The sequence below is a fragment of the Drosophila takahashii genome, chromosome 2L (assembly GCF_030179915.1).
Source record: "Drosophila takahashii strain IR98-3 E-12201 chromosome 2L, DtakHiC1v2, whole genome shotgun sequence".
In the NCBI taxonomy this organism is placed as follows: Eukaryota; Metazoa; Arthropoda; class Insecta; order Diptera; family Drosophilidae; genus Drosophila; species Drosophila takahashii.
Genome location: NC_091678.1, coordinates 15373286 through 15389325, shown reverse-complemented (window position 1 = coordinate 15389325; position 16040 = coordinate 15373286). Strand labels below are relative to the sequence as shown.

Here is a 16040-nt window from a genome sequence, read left to right as displayed (position 1 = left end):
TGACGCTTGACTCTTGGCCGCCGGCGTACAATAAATCATTGCAGTCGGTTCAATACAGCCGATTTAATCGCAAGACGTTGCAGAGAAAAAAATGTATGGTAAATATTCTTGATGTAATTTTTTAAGAATCGTTAAAAATATTTTTAAATATTTCGTAGATTTTAAGCTTAGTTTTTGTAATTAAAATAACTTTCCTAAAAGTATAAAAACCAAATAAATTCAATAAAAATTAATATATTTTTTAAAATTTCGCTCAGTGTAGTTCAAAGGAGGTGTGGTGAGAAAAAGTTAAAGGAGGTTTGAGGGGGTATTGTTATTGATACACTGACGCATTTCATTCAACGGCCAAATGCGGCAACAAAAGCGAAACTAGAAACATGATAAACAAGCGCGAGACGTTGTAAACCGCAGCTGAAACTTGAAATGGGAAACATAAAAAAAGGGGTGGCAGAGTAGGAGGAAAAAATCACGCAACAGTTGGATTCTGTTATAGTAAATCGAAAGATATAGGGGGGCAAAAAACAAGTGCGAGATTGTGATTTGTGACTGCATTTCGCATTCGAACGCAGTTGGAGACTTTGCGCATGCGCATGAACTTGACATTTCAGCTTTCGATTCAATTGCTTCGCTCTGATCACACTTTATTGTAGAGGAAGGGGGTTTTATGCAAATAGTGCAGTGACAATTTGAGGCAATGAATCAATCAAGTGGATCAAGAGGCGTAACAATGCGGCGATAAACGTTTCAGAGCCAACGGACTGTGTATACAAATGGACTGTGTTTGTGAGGAATTTATCACTAATGCGCTATTTTAAAAGCATCGTCTGATTTATCTTAGCTAGTTTTAGTACAATACAATTATGTTGTCAATTGATCTATTAATAACAAAAACTAGTTTAATCTGCCAAAGTCCAATAAATCCATATTAAGTGATGGTCACGCGATATTTCTTTGGATATGAATAAATAACAGAAATATTAAATACCTCATAAAATTTCATAAATTTTTTATAACTTTATAAATTACTTGACATTAATAATTTTGTTTAATCTGGGTTATATATTATCATGAAAATACTAGTTAGCACAGCCTAGCACAACATTTCCCTCATGTATTTTCCCCAAAAATATAATAGGTTCATACTTTTGTTACATTTTCTTTATTGGCAAAATGTTTAAGCATTTCCTCCCAGAATGCACGTGGCATTCCCATCGAAGGAAAGCTTGTGGCGGCTTTTCACAGGAATGCTTGGAAAATGTATGCTAGATAAATAGGTAAGCGAGAGAAGGAGGCAACCACAAACGTGGCCGTGTGCTTAGGTCGAAAGGGAATTTTGATGACTCAGTTTTTGGGGACAGGTGTGGAAGGGTCCTGTTCAGGTGCTAGGTGCGAGTACCCTGTCTATATATATATGTGTCTATATATACAATGTATTTACAGTAGAGTGTTCAGGGGATTCCCCCTTAGCGGCAGTTTCCATGGTAGAGGCGGGGGTTCGATCGGCAAAGGGATTCTCTATATAGCTGATATAGCATTCTCATTACAGAGTTCCGGGAGCAGGGGCGGCGTTGATGGAGGCCACCGACTGGATGTGTCCGGCCAGAGGGGCGGTGTGGATGGCTCCGCGGGTCTGGGCAGTGTAGACGCCCTCATGGGCAACCGGGGCAACGACGACGGCGGGAGCATGAGCAGCCACCACGGCGGGAGCGGCGGCATGGACGGCCACGGCAGCCGGAGCATGGATCGCTGCCGGAGGCCAGGAGGCCACGTTTACGGCGGCGGGCCAGTGGGCAGCGGGAACGGCCCAGGGAGAGGCCACCACAGCGGGTCCGGAGACGGCGGTGTAGGAGAGTCCATGACCAGCCACCTGGGACAGCAGGGGGATCACAGACGACTGCACGCCCATGGCGAGGGCCAGGGTGAAGACAATGGCGACGGCGAACTGTAAATATAAAGCATCATAAATATTAATAAATTTATATTTTTCTTTGAAGAATTTAATATTGAGTTTTTTTATCCTTTTGCAAAAAGCGAAATTATTATTTTGGAATTTTAAAATTTGTCTCCTTTTATCAGTAAAAACCTATGTGCTTTAAATATTTATTGACCATTTTGATCATCATCAAAGAATGTCATTTGAATATATATTAAAGATATTATAATATCATATTGATATTAAATTTTATATATCCTCGTTAGAAGCCAAGCAAAGGTTGCCAATGCCCTAAACTTTTGTTTAGGTTTTTAATTATCAGGATAAATCCGCTTATTAACTCACTTTCATGTTGCTGGTTGTGGGTTTTGGTTGGCGCTCTGGTTGAACTCTTGTTCTGAACTGATCTGTCAACGGTGCTGCCGGCCAGTTTTATACCCCACTGCTGACCACCTCAGCTATAGGAAAACCGCTACGTCGGAGGGTTCATGAAAGTGAGAGTTCACACACCATGACACTGCTGACACTGCTCTGCATGCATATGATCAGCGCTAATGACATGCTTCGGATCGGAACGGATCGGATCGGTTCTGATCGATCTATCGGTTTAGAGATCAAAGCGGTTGTGTTGAAGAACTAGTTCTACACCTACATTGTTGTTAACTTATTAAATTGAATTATATTATTTTAGCCGGAACTTAAAAATTAATATTATTTTCGCGGGAAAACAAATACCGTTTTTTCTTAAATCTCCAAATTTTAAGCTGCATATTGCAAATATTTTTAAACGGTTTTTATTAATTTTTTTTTGTTATTTTTTTTAAGTTACATTTTACAATCTTTTTATTTTTTACAGAAATAATATTCCGAAAATGAGAAAATTCATATTAATTGAACAAAAAGGTATATATTAAGAAGGCTTTGTCAAAATAATTATGCCCTTATAATAACAACTTAATAAAAGTTCAAAACGAATTGGTATTCACTTTAAATATTTTATTGCATTTAAAGAATTTTTGAATTATAATAAATTGTTCCCATGAACTAACTCATAGGCGAACTATCATATACACATATCCACTGACAACTTGCACCGCCCCAGAAATGCATTCTCGGTGAGTGTGTTTTCCATCTCTGTGGCCATGTGGGTCCAACTGTCTGAGTGAGTGGCCCAACCCACTTTTAAGCTGCAGTTCCGGTAAGTTGATTTTCACTCCATCACACCGCCACTTTAATTACTTAATTGTTGTTTGTGCCCGATTAGCATTTCAGTATGATTTATAACACGAATCCAATTATGGAGCGATCGGTATCCTGTATAAGGCCGGCTAATAACTGATTTATGTGTCTTAAGGGTTAATGATATGCCAGGAAACACCCACCTATTCGATTGATTTTTAATACCTATTTATCGTAAAATTTTAAAGTGTAGTAGTTACTTACACAGAATTAACTTGAATAAACATTCATGACAAAACTATAAAAATAATTAAATATTAATGCACTAATAGTTTTCAAGAAGTATTATTTTAAGGCATAATAAAATAATTAAAAGGCCATTATTTTTATTTTTCCTTTCATTTAACAGTAATTTATTTTAATTTTGAAAAATGTTATCATTTATAAATAATGTATCCTATTGTTTTATTTTTTCCAGGACCAACGATAACGTCATCGCCCAAAGTAAACCATTTAATTTAGGTACATGAAATGTAATTTACCGAGGCTAACAGGCATTCCACCTCTATCTTTTTTTCCTGGCTATTTCCCTAATTATTTCTACCTCCGATTACCTAATGGAATCGACATTGCACAACATTCACCTGGCCGAAATGTATCGGAAAGTGTCTAGTGTGGGTGTCTACCGCCTAAAACAGCCCACATAAATATATCGCAAACCCATTAGGTGCAGCAATTAAATCAGACATTATAGCAAATTTGGCCAAGCAAAGACAATTCAATTGTGCCGAAAAGAGCATTTCAGAAACAGAGGGAAAAACTGGTTTCGATGCCAATGTGGGTGAGATCGATCGAGTCTTGGCAAAATTTCTTGGCAGACACCAAAAAAGTTCAAGTTGAATTCTTGCGATAATCTGTAATTAGCGGCTGCTATAATTTTCTCTGTGTGGCAATTATTTAGTTGTACCAGAAGCCCAGGTGCTGACTGAAACCGAAACTTGGTCTCTGTGCGATCTGTAATTAGCGCTAAGCGTTTGCATAATTAAGCATACGCCCTGTGCGCCCAATACGTGCATATGAGCCGAGTCGGGGTCTGCTCCAATTAACTCGATCTAATGACCATTGGCCCCCAACTTGACTACCGTTCAGCGGTGGTCGATAGTATTGCCAAGCAAATTAGGACTGTCACTATAATAATACAGACGTAAAGACAAAGACACATTTGATCTAGACGTTCTTGGCAGATATGGAATCAATTGAACAATTTGTCGGCCTTTCAAGGTCGAGCAGGTGCAACAAAAGACACAAGGTTATAATTAACTAATTTGAGACTTATGATTTAGTTGATTTTAATGAGAGTTTAAAAGTGATTCAATACCTTTGTCTTAACAATTAAAATGAGTTTGAATAGTGCTCTTGAAATTATAAATGTCTTTAAATATAAGTTTGAAATATAACGGAATTTTGTTCATAAAGCAAGGAAACGGAAAAAATATTTTTTGAAACAAATACTTGTGTAATAGGTTTATAAATAATTTCAAAATCTAAAAATAAATATACTTAAAAATTAACTAAAAGAAAATTATAATATAAGTTTAAAACATTTATCAAGAACAGAATTTTGAAAAATTTTAAAGTGAATAATATAAAAATGACCAAAAAGAAATGAAACTAATTAAGAAAAACTCTACTGAATTGAAATATCGTTTGTATAGAAATTATAATTTTTATAATGCTAATTACGAGTATAAAACCTACTTTTGGCTTACTTTTTGGACAACAAACAGCCGTTTTCTTAGTTTTTATTAAAAATTACAACTGTTCAAAACTGGTTTTGAAGTTTTCTTTCCCAAATATTTCCCAGCACCATTTGCAAAACACAATATTTAATTCGTATAAAAAACGCTGATTGAGTTTATTTATAACGCTTTCGTCAATCTTTACATTGTTGCAGATTACTAGAGTACAATGGGATATATACAGGTTGACAGGGCATATCATAGGACGATATGCCGGACAGTGATAGATATAGAAGGATACAGTGATAGTTGTAGAGATGTAGAGGAAGACAGGATAGCAGTTGTGGGAAGTAATTGAAGAGTTCTCAAAAAATAAAATTAACATGCTGTCATTTGTTGGTTTGTTGTAGTTGTTGTAATTGCTGTTGGACTTATATATTGCTGAGTGCGTTGGGAAATGTCCAGAGGATATGGACATGGACCCAAGATCAGGATCGTGTTCGTATCGGGGGGACTAAGAGCGGTGTGCTTAACAATAAGTGTACAGAGAGAGATGGGTATTTATCCGGTTGGAGTAGTCGTGGGTAGTCGCTGAAGCAGTTGGAGATCAGTTTGCAGACACTGCACCATCCATCCGCTCCGTTTGGCATCGGTTAGGGTCTTGGACTCCCGACTTACAGGGTTCCCGGGGCGGGGGCCACGTTCACGGAGGTGGCAGAGTTGATGTGTCCGGCCAGGGGAGCGGTGTGGATGGCACCACGGGTCTTGGCCACATAGACGCCCTCATGGCCATGGCCGGCGGCCAGACCAGGTCCCTGGGCGAGGTTGATTCCGGGAACGGCAGCTCCGTGCCATCCAGCACCGGTCAGACCCCAGGGAGCACCAGCAGCACTGGCGTGGACGGCAACGGCAGCGGGGGCACCCCAGTGGGCACCGTTCCAGCCGTTGTTCCAGGCGCCGTTCCAGGCACCGTTCCAGGCGCCATTCCAGGCTCCGTTCCACAGACCAGGTCCGCCATGGGCCACGGGGCTCACATAGGACACACCGGGAGCGATCTGGGCCCACGAGGCATGAGCTCCAGCCAGGGCGCACACGAACATGACTACGGCAACGGCGAACTGGAAGACCAAATAGGAATGTCAATTACTTACAAGGTTCTAGGATTAAATTCTTTTATAAATTTTCAAAAGTTTTTAAAAACTTTTTTAAAATTTCTGATTTTTTTTTTTAAAGTTTCTAGATTTTTTTGAATAATTCTGAAAATCTATTCAGAATAATCCTTGCTGATATCACCTCACCTTCATGTTGATGGTTTTGGGGTGGGTTTTGAAGTTGGGTTGTTGAAAGGAGAAGTGCTTGTTGAATACTCAGCGAACGAGTTGATTCTGATTTCGACTACCAAATTGTGGCAACTTATATACGAAAAACGCAGCGCGGACTTTGCTTTGCTTTTCCAATTCCAAAACCGAAACCTGCCCCCCAAGTCAAGAAAATATATATCAAAAAGCGCCACAGAGAGGCGAATGGCGCGAGAGACTCTGCTCTAGAGACGCCGACGCCCAAGCCCAAGTCTCGGGCAGAATTGGAGTACCCATACCCAAAGCCTAGTCATACCCATACCCCAGACCCCATACCCAGTAGATCCGCTCCGGGTTTTGGCCTTTCACTGCCCAGCTGCTCGAAGATCTCTGCCTTGGGTGTCGCTTCCCGCTTCACCTGACCACCACCCTCCCAAGCCACGCCCCTCTCTCCCACGAAAAGGGGGCGGCGGGCGTCAATGATTGCGCAAATTACCACAGTCGAACTTCTATAGATCAAAACCAACCATCAAGAATACTTCACCTAAAGATATTACTAAGAAATAAATTTAAAATATTTATAAATATTTAACAAAACAGATTTATAAGCATATCAAATAAAAAATAAGAAAAGAATAACCAAGTAATCAATATTTGCATGCCTTCCTAGTTATTATTAATTATGTATAAATAAATTACCTAAACTTCAATTTATACTTAATTGTATCTTAAATGTATCTTTTGAAAAGCGACAAAATTCAATTTTTCAATTTAGCCTAAATTCCTTTTGAGGAAGCCCGACTGTACAAACAAGAATTTACAGCCGAGGGTGAAACACAAATACACATAAGCATAGATATTGAACCGACACAATCGGTTGGCTCAATCAGCGGGTTGAAAATTGCCACAAACACCAAATTATATTGATAAAGCACAAACACATTTAAAAAGTCATAAGCATAGGGGCCCAAAGCATTCAATTTGCCATGGCACAGACCAAAGTTTTTGCTGCATTAGCTTTCAGAATTCTTTGTTGCAATTATATAGTCCGCTGGTATGAGTGTTCAGTTTGCGGCTTGGGGCACGGAATTTCTGTAAAGTAAAGTAAAATAAAGTCGCGTGCCTACACTGCAATAACAATTACTTAGCCCCAAGGCGGACTTAGAACTTAGCCTCTGCAATGACTTAATCAATGCAATAAAATTAATTGGGCTTTAAATGCCAAAAAATTAGTCAACCGTTGAAATCCTTAAGTAATCGATTGTGGTTTTTATCTGTTCAATCAAAGTTCGTCAAAAAAAAGAGCCCAAAAAGAACCTATTAACAAATATTCTTATACCCAAAAATAAAAAAATAAAATAATTTCGTAAATTCAGTTGGCAGCGAATAAGTATTTTTGAAATACCAAAATATTTTGAAATACGGAATACTTTATGAGAATTATAAAACTAACTGACGTCAGAAAGAGCGTGATTTTTCGCCGCAAGTTCCAGAATTCTGGAATTTTTTGCAGTGTTTTATATAAACAATTAGCCTCTGCAGTTTTGCCTTGTTTTCGCTGCCCGCTGCTCCGCCAAAAATAGGAAGGCAATTCTAGTATTGTGGTGGGGCAACGCCCAAGAATAAATATAATCAAAGGCTGTCAGCATTGGCAAACAATAAAAATGCAAAATAGCAAAACGAATTGGTGGACTACATTTCCATGTTTGGGGCATTTGGCTTAAACCCCCAGCCAATTGCAGCCTCAACTTGAAATTGTCATGGACATGCAGATCAAAAAAGCTGGACACGTTTTTTTTCTTTTTTTCATTTTTATTTAGACGTGGGTCAGAGTGTCAAACTGGCCAAATGTGAGACCGAATCCATTTAGAGGACAGCCATTAATCACAGCCAATATGATTATGGATTATGCATAGGGCTCCGTAACGGGTCTTGGTGGAATGTCATACTCGTCTAACTGGGGCAATTAGACCAAGACCAACTTTGGCGAGAAAACAAGAGCAATTTTCATTTGACGAACGGGCCGGGCCCTTCACCTCGGTTCTAATAGAGCTTCATTAAGAAACCAGCTTGCCTAAAATATGCATTATGCTAACCAATTCCATTCGACTGATGGCGAAATACTTGGAGTTTTATTGCAAATTTGAGAGATTTTTATTACGATGACCAGCAGACAATGCAGGCCAATTTTTTAGGGCGTGTTTCCATTTTTCCTATTCTATTTTATACCATTGTTTCGCTTTGGCAAGTGGGCGGGGCGCTCTAGTAATAACCATCTTGTCGGTTTGGTAATGATCGGTCAGTTTATCGCGCGCAAATCGCATAATTGGCGCAGGTTATTTTCAACCAGGCCGCAATTATGCAAATTTTCCAAACACATTTGCATGGCAATACATCAAGAAAGCTGAGCTAAAAGGCCCACTTATAGCTATAGTTTTGGTTAAATTACTAAAAAAATTTAATTGATATTAGTTTATGTTTAATTAAATGTATTCTATTATTCAACTATTATTTTACCAATATCTGTTTTAAAGGTAGAATTTCCTAATTTCCAGGACTTAAATCGTAACGTGTGTGGTAGCCCTTTAGAGTCTAAAATCGTTTGGTGGCAAGCAGCCTCTTGCAAACCTATCAAATAATTCTTGACAGCTCACAATTTGATAGCCTTTTACGAGAACGTTCTAACGTGAAATTGTGAAATCCTCAGAAATTTGTATTTCTCGTTCTATTTTTCTATCTGCAAAATGAGTCAATTGGTTGCCAAGGCCCAGGCCCTAGCCAACAGTAAGTTTTACACTCCAAGTCTGGCTTAAATATAATTACAATAAAAATATTACACAGAGATTGTAGTGGCAGCACGTCCGCAGCTCGAAGAATTCTGGAAGTATGCCAAGGTGGAGCTATCGCCTCCGTTGCCCGCGGATTTCCAGAAGTTGAAGAAGACCGCCGAGACCGCTAAGAATGTCTCCAAGAAGGATATGAAGGGCCAGCTGAAGAAGTCGGGACTTTCCCAGACCACCGTCAAGGAGGCCTGGCTAAATATTCTGGTCACCGTGGAGGTTATTACCTGGTTTTACATGGGCGAGGTCATCGGTCGCCGTCACTTCGTCGGCTACAAGGTCTAAACTAAACTGATCTAATGCTTTCCTTATGTTCTTTCGTTGCATACACATATTTTCTGTGGCCAGGTGCACTGAATAAAGGTGCACTATCAGCATTACAATCTTGGGTGTAGCTTTTTGAGTTCCCTATCAATGTTGAAAAGTATAAATATGTCTCCATAGCTTTATCTTTTTAAAATCACCCGAATTACGCTTAATTTTAATATTTTTAAAAAGCAGACCAAAGATAAAAGGACTTATACTTTTTAAACCCTACAAACTCCCCAAAACTCTTGAAAAATACTACTTTTATAACTTCCCATTCTTTAAGAGCCAAATAGCGTTTCCTAATGTCTTTCAGTTGTTCGCAACTATTTGCATACATAAATTCTCGGTGACCAGGTGCACAGCATGAAAACTCCCACTCCATCGTTTAGCACTGCCCCTCCTTGAATTCCGGATAACCATTGGCCCGGCATGAGCAACGCGCTCAATGGAGATCAGCAAACCGCTGAGCTGGCATTGATCTTGGGCATAAAATTCTGTTTCTCCGCTGCGAGGCGAGTGCGCAGGCGTCCGAGCGGCAAAGCGTTAGTTTTCTAAGGCGCTGAGACAGCAGACACGGGCGGCAGTCCGGTCAAGTGGCATAAATCGGATTGACGCCGTTGCAGTTGCACCACCCAAACCCAAACAATGGCAACCGACGTGTGTCCCACCAACTTGACAAAGTCGAGGGTAACGTTCTGAAATTAACAATTTCATAAGGTAAATAATTTAAAAATCAACAGACTTTTATTGTAAATTTTAATTTTATATTTTATATTTTAAAGAAATGTTTTTTTTATTTAACCTGGTTAGACTTTAAACGAATTTAATCCATTTTAAAATACCATACCATTAAAAGCCTTTAAAATAGCGCCCAAAAATCATGTTTAATTAGGTATTGTGCGTTTTTTTCTATTTTTCAAGCTGAAGTATTTATAAAATAATATTTCATCGTATTTTCATTACATTTTATGTAAAGCAGTTTTACTTGCAGCAGCTATTTCCCATTTTCTACCCCCTTTTTATGATATTATTTCATTTAAAATAACACAAAGTCCTTGCTTTAAAAGCATACATATTTCATCATATTTTAAGACCGCTTTACAGGTAATTTTGGCACATAAACGATTTGAGCCATTAGTTCGATTGAAATTGTATTTGTCTGTCTGCAGATCGACTTTACCGCTTGTCCCAATTTTAATGGCATTTTAATAACAAAGCCAGCCTGCTAGCACCAGCCTTTGTTGCAATCTCACCGCCCGATTGCATCATGCTAAGTCCGCAGACAATATAGTCTGGTGGTCCTTATCACAGCTCCTCGACTGACAACGCCCACTTTTGGTTAGATGAATGCGAATTCCGTATTAAAATCGCATAAACAGAATGAAACTAATTCTGTAGACGAGGAGGGTTAGGGGGGAAATCAATGTTAGCCACGCTTGAATTCAATTTGGCGGCTGCCGATTGTTGCAACTTGTAACTTGCAACTTGGAAGTGGGGTGGGCTTTGTGCCAGCCAACGATTTTTGGTTTCCAGCATTTGGTAACCAGCATTTCCACCCACACCGCCAACACCTCTGGCTTGCTGCTCATTATTTAATTTGGATTTCATACACTACGTGTGAAATAAACACCAGCGGTTCGCCTGGCACACCTGTAAGGTTCATTAAAATTCATAAAAATCTTTGAGGTATGGAACCAAATAAATGGTTGTGGAGCAAGAAAAATTGAAAACCGCAAATATACATTGATTTTAAATTTTCATATGGCATCTATGGGATTTACAAATAAAAATTAATTATTTATTTAAGAAATTTCCTGATAACAATTAATATTTATTGCAGATAGTTCATAGTTCAAGCCAATAAATAAAAATAATTCAAATAATTGCATTATTTTTGTAAGATCATTCAATGGTCAACAGGAAAAAAATCGATTTAGTTTTAATTGTTGTTCGAACTAAATTAATTTAACTAGCTTGCATAGGCAATCACACTTGGACTCTGGCAAAGGCATTTTCGAGTGGGCGGCCTCCAAAAGGCGGTTATTTTTTGTATTTTTGTTGGAATTGAACCGAGAGGCGCACATGATGCAATTGCAATCGTAACGTAATCGATTGGTCAAGTATTCCCCCTATAACCGTTAGTTGGCGATCAAGATCTCTGGGTAATTAATCCAATTACAATTAGCATGCTAAGCGGACGCTTAATGGTCATTACGAGAGGGCAATAATTAACCACTTTTGTGGCCACGGTTGTCACTACACAACTGTCATAACTAACAATGAGCTTACCCGTACAATTGTTGCTAATTCAACGAGTTCTATATGGGGCTGGTTAGTGTGTTTATGACGTTAGCAAGTGGCTGGAGGAATGTCTGAATTGGTGGAGGGGCCTGGGCCCCCCCTTTTTTTTCACCTGCATATTTTGCCTTTTTTCCACCCAGCTGCTGCCACGAAAATCACAAAAATCTTGGCGAGTGTGTGCAACAAGTTTGTTTGCCGCTCATGCAACCCGCCAGATACTTGTCGCTCACTCGGCGGCGAATATTTGGCTACAGGTTGTTGCCAGCCGTACTATATTTAGGCCACCAACCAGTTGTGGGTGCGGATAAGAAAGCCTGGCCGTTGTGCGGCATTACGAAATCCAGCCAGCAATGTGGCGTTTGTTTTTCTGGCTCTGAAAATCGATTCGTACGTATAGGGTCCACAAGAAACCGCCTTGTTCTGATCGGTTCTGGTGAATGAATCACGCGACTGCAGAACTGGCTCGATCCTTCGCTGGAACTCTGACCTTATTCAATAACTCATCGCCCACACACAAGTAGGCGGCTGAAATGATGTAAGTTTTAAATACACTTGTAAAAAAAAACAAGTTTATTAACAAAGTGATTTTTTAATAAATGGTTTAATTTTTGTGAATTACTGTAACTTATTTATTTTATTTATGCTGTTTTCTTCTTATGGAAGTTTTACATAGAAATAAAATTTGAGGGGCCGACAAAAGTATAATAGACATTTTTAGATCATATCAAAAATATTTGCCAAAAAATAAAATTATATAACTTTTGATTCAAAAAATTTTTTATTGTATTTCATCAAATAATTAAAATAAGCTTTCAAACAAACACCTTTCTTCTACAAAATTGCCATAAATTTTCTTTGTGGCAACCAGAAGCGATCACTAAAAATCCGAACTGCCTTCGCCTTGCCAACAGAAGTGCGAATTGCGTAGACCAGAAATAAAAGGAAATCCATCGCAGTGGGCCAAGTTGAACGCGAAACCAGAAACTGCGAAAAGCGTTCGCCTCAAGTGCGTCGGGGTGCAGTGAACCCGTTCGAATCAGGAAGTGGCAGCAAAGTGCGTAAACTTGAACTTGGTGGTAAACGAAAAGGGGGAGTGGCTTGGGCCCAGTTAACTGCATTTGGTGGCTGCGTCATGCGTTTGTGGATTTGCGTGCACGCAGCTGCCGATCGAGTTAAGACCACTGGCGAATAAAGAAAACAAAAAGTGAATGGCTGGAGCTAGATTTATGGCCAATTGCCATGGGGCTTGGCTGCCGACACGACACTAAACAACGCCGGCAAAATGTTTAGCTGCTGTTTGTTGAGCTGCCACTTGTCCCCCGCCCCCCACTGTGCGGCCGCCCCTCCCTTTTTTTCTTGGCATCACGTTCCGGCGTCAATTGACACTTTTATTGAAAGCCCAGGCATTTTTCTGCTTATCATGTTTTTCCGTCAAATTCATTTTCAGTCAAAATGCTTGGGCATCAAGTCGGCTGTTATTATTTAATTAGAAACAAAAGGATACCATAAAAAAATACCCTAAGTCAATTAATTGAATTTATTTATAATTTGTAATGTAATTATTGGTAAAATAAAAAATCTAGCTTAGTATATTTGTCTTAAAACAACATCATTAATCACATAAAAAAATATATTCAAACACCTAGTTATAGTATGTTGTAATGTTGTAAAAACTTTGAGATAATTAAACAGCTCTCCTATTATTTCCGAGTAAGCATTAAAAGTTAATCTAATTTAATTACTTCACATAAAGACTAGTACTAAAATGTTGAACTACCTGCTATTAAATTGGAGCAAGAATTTTTATAATACCGCATTGGCATAGATATATTTATTGGCTTACAGAAAATCCTACATATCCCATCGGAATCGGGAACGGCCGCCTAACGGCTTTCAAAGGCCTCCAGTGGGCGTTAAGGCGGATCTGATCTGATTTGAGTTGCATTACTTTGCATGGGCATTACTTAACTCCATCGCGGCCATATCAAGTTTTTTGCACATTTTTTCTATTTATAATTGCAAGTGCGAGTGTGCGGCGATCAAGGCAAACCGCCCCTGCTCCAGATCGAGTAGTACTCTCGTTTTCAGCTCGGATACCAGTTCGGAGGCAGCTTGGCGAGCTGGCAACAAAGTTGTCCAGCTGCCGAGCAACTGCGTCTCGTTTCTGGAACGGCTTTTTGTCAACGCCCCTGCTGTAGCGCCGTTTTGAGGCCCCGGAATTGATTAATTACTGCCATCGATAATCGTCCATCGATCGATATTGTTTTAAGCCATTCAGCTGTTTAATATTTGCTGGACTTGAAGGCGTGGGAGTTGGGCATAGGGTGGGGTCTCTAAGTGGTGATCAAAAGGTGAGCCGATCCCCTGGTAATTGCGTAAGAATTATTTCAAAATATTCTGGTATAAAGCGGTAACCCTTTTTGCAATTCTGTAAAGTGCATAAATGGTAGAAAAATATTTATTTCTGTAATATAAATATAAAAAGCATTTTTGTAGTCATTTATGTGTTGTATTTCATTAATTTCCCAAATGTTATTTCCCCAATTAAAATTCAATTGTATTGTTTTGATAACATTTTTTTATTCAAAAAGAAACAAATTTCCAGATGACAACAGTGGGGTGGATAAATATAGACCAGAGAATAAAGCGGAAAGCGATAGACTGGATAGGACTGACTTAGATGGCTGAAGAAATGAGAACCCGGTGGGATCTCAAGAGTGAAAAGACCAGGCGGGAACTTAAAAAACCAAAGAGTGTGGTAAAGATGCGAGTAAAGTGGCGGTCAAGATCGAAGGAGTACGGATAGTCCATGGGGTATTCCAGATTTCGAGTGTTTACCAGGTGCCTGGTGCGGGTTCCAGGTTCACGGAGGCAGCGGACTGCACATGCCCGGGCAGAGGGGCCACGTGGACGGCTCCACGGGTCTTGGCCACATAGCTGGCCTCCGGAGCGGCGACGGCCACGACGGCGGGAGCAGGGGCAGCCACCACGGCGGGACCATGGGCAGCAATCACCGTTGGAGCGGCAACAACAGCGGGTCCAGACTGGATGAGCACGGGTCCGGCCGGCGAGAGGGCCAGGGGGACGGCAGCGGGAACGGCAGCGGGAACAGCAGATGCCTGGATGGCCACCGAACCGGCGACGGCGGGGGCTCCAACCACCACTCCTCCGTGGATGGAGCTCAGCAGAGGCACCACCGAGCTGTTGACTCCCCAGGCCAAAGCGAACAGGACTACGACAACGGCGAACTAAAAATAAGAATGGGAATTAAAAACAATTAAAATAAAATCTACTATTTAATTATAATTGTCTAGATCTACAAATAATATAGAAATAGCTGGGTTCTTTAAATCGCCTTTAAGTATCATAGGTGTCTAAAAGTATGCAATAATATATTTAAAGCCCACACAAGATATGAATTATTTTTGAATTCACGAATATTCTTTATTCACTGCATACTTTTAGACCTTTGTTAGATGAAAATGATTTCAAAAGCCTAGTTATTTCTGTTATCGATTTCCAAATGAGTGTGACGGTGTAACTAGTGCAACGTTGGAACTAAAACATCTGCAGCAGAAGTCAAAATATTTTTCTGTAATCCTGGCTTAGCCCTTGGAGTTTAGAACTCGATTACGTTGATTTATTAAATTGAATGTCCGTTCAAATCCTTTAAGTCCTTCGTAAATTCGAACAATTGTCACTTCCTTTTAAACTTCTATTAATCTTCAATCTTGTGGGGCTCTTGAAATTTTTTTTTAAATTTTCTTCGAGCAAACAACACTTTAGTTATCCGATATCCCTTCAATCTCACCTTCATGTTGCTTCTGTGATCTCAGTGACGCTTGAAACGAAACTAACTGACATCTGCCTGTAGCCCCAGAGTTTTTATAGCTCCGATCCATAATTCCATTTAGCATATAAGGCCAGTTCTCCGATCGGCCAGTTCAGCCATGTGTATGTTTGCTGCACAAATGCGGAAACTGGCCCAGAGAACAAACCACGTAATACCCGCAGCCCCAACCCCGGCCCCTTGACCTTCCCGAATCGATATCTATAGCCCATTGACGACAATTCAAGTGCGCGACAATTAGCCACGCCGGTTGACATGATGAAAACAAGACTGGTCGCATTTGATTCGGCCAATCCATAACCATGACTTCAATCTATATAATATGAACTAAGGCTACATATTTCTCGGGTGCCCCTAACAACAATAGATAGGCAAATTACAAGCCACCGGCAAACCACTGTACCACCTTCGCCCCACACACATTCAGCACCACTGGCTGTCCATTAAAATTTCATCAGCAGAATGTAATTAAATTCACTTCAGTAAGCTTGCCCTGAAATTAATGTGCCCGCCGCCAGTTCTCGGCAAACTGATCCATTTTGGTCGCCCAGTCTCAACTTTCCGACTGCATTTGCATATCACTAATGCAAC

At 39.9% G+C, this 16040-nt stretch overlaps 4 protein-coding genes across 5 annotated transcripts; 1 reads left to right on the top strand and 3 right to left on the bottom strand.

Moving 5' to 3' along the window:
- Positions 1–1167: 1167 nt before the first annotated feature.
- Positions 1168–2331, bottom strand: Acp1 (Adult cuticle protein 1). Its single transcript, XM_017160111.3, has 2 exons — positions 2279–2331; positions 1168–1942 (listed from the first exon to the last, which is right to left on the bottom strand). The coding sequence occupies exons 1-2, from the start codon at positions 2282–2284 to the stop codon at positions 1541–1543; spliced, it is 408 nt and encodes a 135-aa protein (XP_017015600.2). The 5' UTR covers positions 2285–2331; the 3' UTR covers positions 1168–1540.
- Positions 2332–4997: 2666 nt separating this feature from the next.
- Positions 4998–13551, bottom strand: LOC108069853 (adult cuticle protein 1). 2 transcript variants are annotated; one of them, XM_070217881.1, is made up of 2 exons: positions 13443–13551; positions 4998–5969 (listed from the first exon to the last, which is right to left on the bottom strand). In XM_070217881.1, exons 1-2 carry the CDS (start codon positions 13542–13544, stop codon positions 5526–5528), a joined length of 546 nt encoding a protein of 181 aa, XP_070073982.1. In that variant the 5' UTR covers positions 13545–13551; the 3' UTR covers positions 4998–5525. The 2 variants fall into 2 exon arrangements, with proteins under 2 accessions (XP_070073982.1, XP_017015598.1); XM_017160109.3 differs by lacking the exon at positions 13443–13551 and adding an exon at positions 6150–6281.
- Positions 8774–9372, top strand: ATPsynGL (ATP synthase, subunit G-like). The gene is made up of 2 exons (XM_017160112.3): positions 8774–8933; positions 8991–9372. The coding sequence occupies exons 1-2, from the start codon at positions 8894–8896 to the stop codon at positions 9272–9274; spliced, it is 324 nt and encodes a 107-aa protein (XP_017015601.2). The 5' UTR covers positions 8774–8893; the 3' UTR covers positions 9275–9372.
- A 603-nt stretch (positions 13552–14154) lies between the features above and the next one.
- Positions 14155–15465, bottom strand: LOC108066308 (adult cuticle protein 1). Its single transcript, XM_017154786.3, has 2 exons — positions 15411–15465; positions 14155–14847 (listed from the first exon to the last, which is right to left on the bottom strand). Exons 1-2 carry the CDS (start codon positions 15414–15416, stop codon positions 14434–14436), a joined length of 420 nt encoding a protein of 139 aa, XP_017010275.1. The 5' UTR covers positions 15417–15465; the 3' UTR covers positions 14155–14433.
- Between the last annotated feature and the right edge of the window lie 575 nt (positions 15466–16040).